The 9995-nt window shown below is 43.2% G+C and overlaps 1 protein-coding gene across 1 annotated transcript; it reads left to right on the top strand.

Moving 5' to 3' along the window:
• Nucleotides 1–1906: 1906 nt before the first annotated feature.
• On the top strand, nt 1907–8684 carry cop1 (COP1 E3 ubiquitin ligase). The gene is made up of 20 exons (XM_047028276.1): nt 1907–2616; nt 2958–3017; nt 3154–3251; nt 3435–3499; nt 3589–3708; nt 3901–3969; nt 4063–4122; nt 4333–4412; nt 4544–4601; nt 4759–4873; nt 5001–5136; nt 5342–5485; nt 5650–5758; nt 6052–6133; nt 6270–6386; nt 6511–6628; nt 6787–6911; nt 7081–7241; nt 7416–7460; nt 7675–8684. Exons 1-20 carry the CDS (start codon nt 2270–2272, stop codon nt 7690–7692), a joined length of 2127 nt encoding a protein of 708 aa, XP_046884232.1. The 5' UTR covers nt 1907–2269; the 3' UTR covers nt 7693–8684.
• Nucleotides 8685–9995: the final 1311 nt, after the last annotated feature.

Below are 9995 nucleotides of genomic sequence, written 5' to 3'. Positions count from 1 at the left end.
CGCAACCAGCCTGAGGATCTGCCTGCAAAACATTCAGCTTTTTTATCAAAGTGCTTTGAGATCCAGCTGCAACTTTGTAAAAAAAAAAAAAGAAAAGTGAATGGCCACTCCTGAGCCTCACCCCCCACAGCAAAGGACCTCTAAGAGATTATCCTTCATTTGAGCTCGACCCCAACCCCAGCCCTATCCCAACCACAATCTCAGGAACCAAAAACAGAATAGGGAAAATCTAAGCTGATAGAATGGACAAATGAACGGAGTGGAAAAGGAAAAAAACACATCACAAGCAACAGCAATAGTTTAAACATTTCAATGGGGTACCACTCTCTTTGGCTATTTGGGGCATGTGTGTCATTGGCAATAAACTAAATCAAATTACTTAAACTTTAATCAGTGTAAAACTTGATTAGAAGTTCCAAATGAACTGTGACATGAGCAGCAGGTGTATTTTGCTGGATAAATTGTTAGTTGTGGTTGAGGGATTTGGACTTCCTTACTAAATCCCTAGCAAAAGTCAAAACGATTGGATGTCTGTTGTTAGTGTGATCATTTGAGGTTTAATAATGTGATTAAAAGGTGGACAAAAACACCCTTTATGACCTTGTGATAATCATATCTGTTTTTTTTAAACAGCCAGGAGGGAAATATGGAAAATGCTTGACACAGTGGTCTTTGAAACCACTAGCAAACTAGTTTATTCTTCAAGATATCCAGTAATTTTCCTCGCCTGACAGTTTCCATCTTAATTGAAATACATAGGCAATGACCCACAGACTTCCTCCACAAGTGCAAACATTGGAAAGTTACATCTGAACGCTGTGACCATACATGAAACTCAGATCCTCATCATCCTTAGAAGTCTGCTGCCCCAGTGACAGTGGATATGGAAAACACACAGAGAACTCAATGTGACGTGGGAATACACAGCCTAAATGAAGCGTATAGTGTATGTTGTTAAACAGCTAATGTTTTTTTTTTTTATCCTCTCTACAGGGTCAATGGGTTATCTCAATAAAAATGTAAACACAGTAACAAAATATTATTGTCAATTGTCTTATGTCTTCTTTCAAACACCAGCATTTAACTGGGTATCTTTACTGCACCCCCCTTACTTGTATACTTAACATAAATTAGATCAAAAAGCATAATGCTACTGTTGGACCGTCTGCTTTTAAATCACACAAGGGTTTGAAAATTCTATGAAAAGATTGAGGGAGGAGGCCTCAGTAATGGCCGGACTGGTCTACCATGTTATAGTATCCTGCAAAATAGAAAACCAAGAGGGAAAGACCCACAGGGAAAGACCACCAGTTTGGCAAACTTTTATAAAAGTCTACCATATGTACTGAAACATGCTGCCCTCTTGTGGTTGTCAAAAGACAATTAAATAAGTGTAAAATTCTGAAGCCTGTAAATCGGCTGGCAAAAATTGTAAAACGATTGCGACTTGCCAGATTTGTAGTTGTTTTATTAGGTGATTGTGTTACAGACAGACATCTCCTCATCACGTGTGACGCAGGTGCAAATGCAAGATCAGCCAAGTTTAATGGTGTCAAATTGGTGTTTGAATTGAGATGGGACCATCTGATACATTCTACATACATTCTTAGTGTAGTAGAGCATGGTTTACCTACATCTTCATGTAAAATATTCTGGATTTGAAATCATTTCAATGTTATTTTACACCCATGACACAATTCTACCCACAGGACTAAAACCATTTACTAAAACACTTACGTAAAACACATGGTGACCTTGGACCTGTTCACAGACTTACTATAGTACCACTGCCTTTCTACATTCTTTTCCCATGAGTGCAGTGAGTAAAATATGTGAAAACAGACTAAGGGGGTTCGTTGAATGCTCTATTGGGGGATAGCGCATCCAAATCTGGCAACCCACTTGAGTTTAGAGATAGGTTCTGCAAATCCTCAAACGTAGCTAGATAGACGTTGATTTTGTGTGAGGCATTTGACTATTTTGTTCCGATAGGCATGACAAGTTTTCTGATAACGCTTTACAACAGGTTACTCGCAAGGGCTTGCAAAACAGGCAATTGTAACTGCTAAATGGATTTGTAAATAATTGCTTTATGCCTTAAAAAGCGAGCTTGCTAAACTAGCTAGCTTAGTCTAGCTAGCTAGTTAGCTATTTGCTAGGCTAGCTCAGTACGGATGCAGTGAACTGCAGCGTAGTCCTAGGTAGCTAGCTAGCTCACCGGCTAACGTTAGCTAGCGGCCTTAGAAGAGTTTAGCATCGGTCTTCAATTATGTCCAGCAACCGGCAACAGCAAAGTGGCGGTGGGGTAGGCTCTGTACCCAGCACAAGTAGCAGCAGTACTGGAGACTCTGCCAGCGTCAATGGTGGGAACGGCGTAGCAGGCAGTACAAATGGTAACAATTCTGGAAATGTTGTGCCCATACGTACGACAGCAACAGCTGGTGAGGGATTGCCCGTTCCTGCCCTGGCTGTTCAGTCTTCAAGAGGAGGCTTAGCTTCGTTGAGCCGACCCAGTCCATCTTCGTCCGGTGGAAGCAGAAAACGTTCTCTCTACTCAGCACCTTTGTACAACGGTCTTTTAAATTCATACGAGGACAAAAGCAACGATTTCGTGTGGTGAGTCCTTCTAGTATAAGCTAACGACGTTAGACAGTGTAATTGAACATTTGTCTAACATTAGCTAGCTGGCTAAAGTTAGCTGGCTGGATCTAGCTAGCTATGTACTATTTTAAAGCTTATTCGTCACTAACCAGCTAGTGGCTTCAATAGTAAAAAGCAAACCAGAAAGTTAGCTCGCTTCATCTACAGTAGCAATTTAGTTTCAACCAAGTAGCAAACATTCGTTTATGTCAAGTGTTTATTGGTAACGTTTCCCTTTCTCCATCACTAGTAACCTGATGTTGTAGGGTTAGTCTACAGAGGCCAGATATTAAACTTGACCTGCTCTGTTTTTGCAGCCCAATTTGCTTTGAAATGATTGAGGAGGCACACATGACTAAATGTGGACACAGTTTCTGGTAAGTTACGTGTTGGCAGCCAAAACTGGCATCAATAGCTCATAACAGATCAGCCAATGGCACGTTTGATTGGAACACAACTACCCCACATCTACCCATGTTTGTTGTCACATTTCTCAAACTTGTGTTGCCTCAGCTACAAGTGCATCCGCCAGAGTTTGGAGGACAGCAACAGATGTCCGAAATGTAACTACGTAATAGACAACATCGATCAGCTGTATCCAAATTTCCTTGGTAGGTCTGACACCGTACACAGGCAATGTGGTCATGAGAGGCTGTGCAGATGACTATTCCTAAAGTCTGATTGTACGCTGTGAAGTAGAGATTGTGATAGTCTTCTTAATTAGGTAGTCTTGCAAGTGCTTTGCATCTTTGTTCTGCAATTGTATCAACTCTTGTTTTGATGCTTTCTTGCAGTCAATGAGCTTATCCTTAAACAAAAACAGAGGTCAGATGAGAAGCGGTTGAAGATGGACCATCCTGTAAGTGACACAGTGTGAACATTAGAAAACACACACAGTCAATAGTGTAGCTGCAAGGTTTTTATTGGGTGTTTCTTCTTTTTCTGAAGAATGGAACCAGATGGCAGGTATTCCAGGACGTTCTAGGCCCGGAACAAGATAACCTGGATCTCGCCAACGTCAACCTGATGTTGGAGCTACTGGTTCAGAAAAAGAAACAGTTGGAAGCGGTATGGATTATTTAGAGACTGTTAAAGCGTGACATATCACCTATGCTTCTTAGAATGCTGGTGGTGAGTGTATGTCACCCACCTGTTTTACGTGCCTCTTAGCCTGGTGATGATCTCATATGTTGTTTTACTTAAATCCTTTTTTTTTTATCTTATCTGGTTGACATGGTATGGCGTTTGTTATTCATGTAGGAATCCCAAGCAGCACAGCGACAGATCTTGATGGAGTTTCTGAAAGAAGCAAGGAGGAATAAACGAGAGGTTCATTTGAGTTTTTCCCCTATATTTCCTAGTTCTGATGTAGACCCGATGTTATGACGTAATGTTCAATCATCTTGTGTTCTGTGATCTTAGCAACTGGAGCAGTTGCAGAAGGAACTTAACTTTCTGGAGGAGGATATCAAACGTGTGGAGGTAAAAATGAAACCTTTAAAATTGGTTCTTTATCTGCAAATCAAACGTATCATTTGTGCAATACAGCCTGCTTGTCTCACTGATGGTGTAGCCAAATCAGATGTTCACCCCAGCAAAAAAAATGGTTTTCATGTAGAAACATTATTCATGTTTGTCCACCTGAATTCATTTCAGAGCTGACCTGAGGCTTGTGTGTGGTGTGTTTTCTAGGAAATGAGTGGGCTGTACTCCCCAGTGTCAGACCTGGACAGCACTGTGCCTAATGTGGAGGCTCCACCCCCTGCTCCCAGGTACAATCATGAGGCTTACATTCATGTGCTGTTCTTAAAGCATTTAGAGGCATATTGAACACGTCGAAAAATAAAATACAACTATATATGGTTTACCTGTATCAACCCACCCCTGCCTCTTTCTTTTGCAGTAGTATTATTGATTCCACAGAATACAATCAGCCTCCAGGGTTTGGAGGTGCAGTTCAGGTACATTCCCTCTTCTCGAAATGGTCTCAATTCATATTTTGGTGGATGTTTTTACATGCTTTCCCTTTTCTGACGTTAAAGATACTTGACTAACCTTTAACCCTTTTTTATAGTAACCAAATATGCAATAAATATGCTGAGTGTTTGTGCCACCCAGGGTAAGAGGCAGACGTGGTACAACAGCACTCTGGCGTCCCGGAGGAAAAGGCTGACGGCACACTTTGAAGACCTTGAGCAGTGCTACTTCTCTAACAGGATGACGCGCATCACGGGTACAACTGCACTCTCCCTGTCCACTTTCCCTGGGGCTTTATTAAGACAATACCGGAAAAGATGGCACACTATAGCAAAGGTGTATCTGAATAGTTTGCCATTGATTTGATTTTTTTCCTTCCGCAGATGAAGGCAGGAATCTGAATCAGCTGGATGACTTTATGGAGTGTCTCTCCAAGTTCACCCGCTACAATTCTGTACGGCCACTGGCCACTCTGTCCTATGCCAGTGACCTCTACAATGGCTCCAGTATTGTCTCTAGGTATTCAATTAGTTTGACTGTTATCATCCACATTGTTGATACCTACTTTGACCAGCAGAGGGTAGTCTTCTCATATCATCACTGGCTGGTTCTGTTCTGCTGTATGTAGTCTCTCTTGCTCCCTTGTCAAGAGTCATGAAAGAGTTGCTAACAAAGCAACTCAATGGAAACTCTCTCTCTCTGTGTGTTCCCCTTCTCTTTGCAGCATTGAGTTTGACCGAGACTGTGATTACTTTGCCATCGCGGGTGTCACCAAAAAGATCAAAGTATTTGAGTATGGCACAGTGATCCAGGATGCTGTGGACATTCACTATCCCGTCAACGAGATGACCTGCAACTCCAAGATCAGGTCATTCCTATTTTTGACTCGTCTTCTCTGGCTTGCGTAGTGCCTGGTATAGCTTCCTCTTTGTGAACACAACACTCCCACACTATGTATATCAGTATGTCTGAAGTGAGACCTGCCATGCCTGTGTCTCATGGCCCTAACTGACCTTCCCCTCCTGTGTGTAGCTGTATCAGCTGGAGTAGCTACCATAAGAACCTGCTAGCCAGCAGTGACTATGAGGGCACAGTCATCCTGTGGGACGGCTTTACTGGACAGAGGTCCAAAGTCTACCAGGTAAGATACTGGGGGTAAAAATGACTAAATGTAAAATCTTTCAATGATTTCACTCATAAATGTTCATATCTGTGCTTGATTGATCTTGCCTGGCCTTATGGAACCACTTGGATCCTTGCGATGACTCGTATCCCCACCTGGCATTTGACACTGGGGAGACTCAAGCATAGTTGTGGAGTTGATTACAAATATTCCTTGTGCTGTAGTACAATCAAGCCCAGTCGCTGGCCGGCACCCAAAATGGTTCCAGTGAATGTGACAGGAAGTGAACGTGTGTGATATTCTGTCCTCAGGAGCATGAGAAAAGATGTTGGAGTGTCGACTTCAACTTGATGGACCCCAAACTTTTAGCCTCTGGCTCCGATGATGCTAAAGGTAACAATTAAAGAAGAGGTGTTTTAAAGTACATCAATAAATAATTTGTCTAGCTGGTTGAAAAAGAACGACGTTGCCAGAGCTGGAACAGTGTCGAATCTGGATTTGGACCTCACTTGTGCTGCTTGATTTTCAGTGAAGCTGTGGTCTACCAACCTCGACAACTCTGTTGCCAGCATCGAGGCCAAAGCCAACGTTTGCTGTGTGAAGTTCAGCCCCACGTCCAGGTACCACCTGGCCTTCGGATGCGCCGGTACGTCCTCCGTTGAGCTGCTTCCTCTTCCCTCACAGACGCCACACGTGTCGGGGCCTTTGCCCTTGCTTCAGAGCATAGGGCGACGGCAAGAGATTCATGTATTGTGGTTGTTCCTCCACAGACCACTGCGTCCACTACTACGATCTCCGCAACACTAAGCAGCCCATCATGGTGTTCAAAGGCCACAGGAAGGCCGTGTCCTACGCCAAGTTTGTCAACGGCGAGGAGATAGTTTCCGCGTAAGTTACCGTGGTTACACGAGCGTAATGGCTCCGTTTTTATAACGATGTCTCCCGTTTCACGCGTGCGGCCCCTTCCTTTGTTAATGTTGTACACATTGCTACGCCGTCACCCTGCGGAGAAGGGACCCCAGTGTGACTGTGTCTGTGGTTCCCAGCTCCACAGACAGCCAGCTGAAGCTGTGGAACGTCAACAAGCCGCACTGCCTTCGCTCCTTCAAGGGACACATCAACGAGAAGAACTTTGTGGGCCTGGCGTCCAACGGAGACTACGTAGCCTGTGGTGAGTGTGAGGAGCGGGCCGGGAGTCCTCGCACACTCAAATCTGTCTGTCTGTGTGTGTGTCTGCTTACCTGTCGGTCTGTCCATCCTTCTGTTTCAAACGCTGAACACGCTTGTCGCCTCAGCTGATGATATCCTTTCTCGTCTTTCGTCTCCCCCCCCCCCCGCAGGCAGTGAGAACAACTCTCTTTACCTGTACTATAAGGGCCTATCCAAGACCCTGCTGACGTTCAAGTTTGACACTGTTAAGAGCGTTCTGGACAAGGACAAGAAGGAGGACGACACCAACGAGTTTGTCAGTGCCGTGTGCTGGAGGGCTCTGCCTGACGGGGTGAGGCTCACAGCAGGCCAGGCTGCCTTCTGGCCCCCGCAGCCTTCTAGAACCTTCTCCTGGGCAGAGCAGGAGAGGGCTAGCAGCTATGTTTTGTATTTTCCTTAGGATACATATTATATGATTTTTGTGTGTGTGTGTGTCTCATGTTTTCTTGACCATCTTATCCTTCAGGAGTCGAACGTACTGATTGCTGCAAACAGCCAAGGAACAATCAAGGTTTGTGTGGCTTTCTTATGTTGTGTTTTTCTCAGTAAGTGTGTGTTCTGCCTCAGTTAGGATGTGTGTGGGTTTGGTTCTGTGGGTTTGGTGTATGTGTGAGTCCTTTTGCATTTATGTGTGTACTTTTGAAAGTTTGCAACAGGATTCAGCCTTGGAGAAAAGAATGGGGGTTGTATTCCTCTCTGATCAAGTGCCTTTTATGCCCATTTAGGTGCTTGAGCTCGTTTGATGTTTCAGCCGAAATCTTCTTCAAAGCCTGGTAGACATTTTGAGAAGCTCCTTTTTGTGATTCATGGAGAATCCATTTCTAGGTGCTTCAAGGCTGAGCTTTGAGTAGAGCCATGGTCAGGACCTGAGGAACTGGTGGAGCTCATATATCCAGCCCAACTCTGAACTCCTTTGATTTTAAGGGGCGATATTCTTTGGGAAAAGACTGAACATCAGACGACGCTAGGACCGTGGGTGATGTACGTGTGTTTCAGAGCAAGACTTGAGTAAGAATACCCTTTCTGCACAAACTAGTGGAGGAGTTTGTCTTTTGAAAGCCGCTTTTTTGAATAAAGACACAGTATATTGACTTAGCACATCTCTCAATGTTTTCGATGAGGTTACGTAAACCATGTCTTGTTCTTTTTAAATAAAAGTGCTACACACTGTCAGAGGTACATCCAGAGAAAAGCTATCTTGCATTTTTATGAAAAGGCCAAAGCACAATACATACAAATCAAATGCAAAACAACTTTGTATGAATGCTGTTTGAGCCTGTCATGTGTATCTGTTGTCTTATTATTGATGGTGTTTGTTTTTGGCCACTCTCTCCTTCGTTCTGGGTGTTTGAGGACTGGCAACCACTTTTTAACAGTTCTAACTTTTAATCCACTAATCAGATTTGCAACCGTATGGTTAAACATCAACAATCTAATAAAGATTTATTAGAGGAACTTTCTGGAAGCTACCTGAGATTGAGATATGATGCCCCACACTTGGTAACATTTCCCAACCCCTGCTCCATCTTTGTTCTGTAAGGTCACATAAGTTCTACTTGACAGCATGAATCATGTCTCCAAAACAGGTCTTTTTTAGAAGGTCAAGTTGCAACACTTACTCAAACACAGTAAATACAGTGGATTTGCCAGACAGTCGAGACATACCTATTTTATGATACATGACCAAGAGAGATGTTTTGTATTTGTATACCTGAATAAATTATTTGCAAAGAAATCATCTTTTGACTTTTATCGAGTTGCCTGACTCTATGCCAGGCAATTATTATAAATGTTTTTGTATCTGCTCCAGATTCACTGGCATTCTAGGCTCACCGCTAACAAGTGTCCATGTTATACACATAGTGAACACTTGGTGTCCTCTGTGTGCCTCTAAAAAACACATTCTTTCCTCTGCCAGGGATATAATTATCCTGCTCCAGAGCTTAGAAACCTAGCTACAGATGATTATGCTTGGCTAGGTTCTCTGCTGGTATTACGGCTTGCAACCTGTACACGGCCAGTCCATTCTTGTCATTATTTTGTGCTATGGCTGTAAACCCAATGCGCCTTCAGTAATAGCTTGCCCGTACCAGACACTTTCCCTCTGACACCATGGTGACAGCCTCAGACCTGGTTTCTGAAGTAGTTCCATAAGACACACACTTTGGTGAGGACCTGGTTTTTTAATTAGTTCGACAAGAGACAAAATATCTCGTTGTCTACCAGGTTTTACGAGTAGCTTCAAAAGACATACAACACACAAAATCTGGTGTCAACCGTGTCTGGAGTAGCTCTACATTTGGAGCCTTTGATACATTTTTAAACCACTTTCACAATACAGCACCATTAACTGCATCTTCAGAACCAAGGTAGTCGTCGATTTCTTTATCTAAGCAGTTCTTCTCCCTATTTTTCAAGTGCTTCAGTTAAATCTTAGCCCCAAGGCTTTAACCCTAACGTGACCAGTTGTTAGATATAAAATAGCAATTCATATCATACAATGAGATAGTTGGGTCTCTGCGTCCTTTGTGAGGCCACTGCAAATAAAGCGTTCCATTGTCTGGGCACGCACTCATACTCCCTGTACAAAGCGAGGGAAAAAGGTTGCTATGTTGAAGTTGTGAATGTCGTGTTCGTGTTTTATCATTTGTGCCAAGTCTGGGGTAGTTAAGTCTTCTTTCATGGATGGAATGAAGCTTGAGATGAAGCCCATGTTCCTAACTACAAGATTACAACTGGCTGGGAAAATTATGGTATTTTTGGTCTGACATGGAAACAACCCTCCTGGCGTGCCGTAGGTTCGATTGTTCAGATGCGTTGTGTTCCTTGTTGTTATGTGTTAAGGCTAGCGATGTGAATCACTCCGCAATTTGGATTTGTGTTTTTGTCTTTTGTAATTTCTTGATGAGCGCATCTGCCTTCAGCTTAAATAAACAAACAACTCCCTTGCATTCCAATCAGTCTCACTGTCGGTGTATGTGTGTGTTAATCACATTATTCATTTGCCAATTACCGTTCAGCAAAAGACACATTTCCACAGCCATTT

Source organism: Hypomesus transpacificus, chromosome 10, assembly GCF_021917145.1.
Source record: "Hypomesus transpacificus isolate Combined female chromosome 10, fHypTra1, whole genome shotgun sequence".
NCBI lineage: Eukaryota > Metazoa > Chordata > Actinopteri > Osmeriformes > Osmeridae > Hypomesus > Hypomesus transpacificus.
This window is presented reverse-complemented; position numbering and strand designations above follow the sequence as displayed.

Coding starts and splice junctions, on each gene's coding strand:
- cop1 (XM_047028276.1), top strand. CDS start 2,270: ATGTCCAGCAACCGGCAACAGCAAAGTGGCGGTGGGGTAGGCTCTGTA. Junction 3,018..3,153: donor AAATGTGGACACAGTTTCTG/GTAAGTTACGTG, acceptor GTGTTGCCTCAG/CTACAAGTGCATCCGCCAGA. Junction 4,123..4,332: donor AGGATATCAAACGTGTGGAG/GTAAAAATGAAA, acceptor TGTGTTTTCTAG/GAAATGAGTGGGCTGTACTC.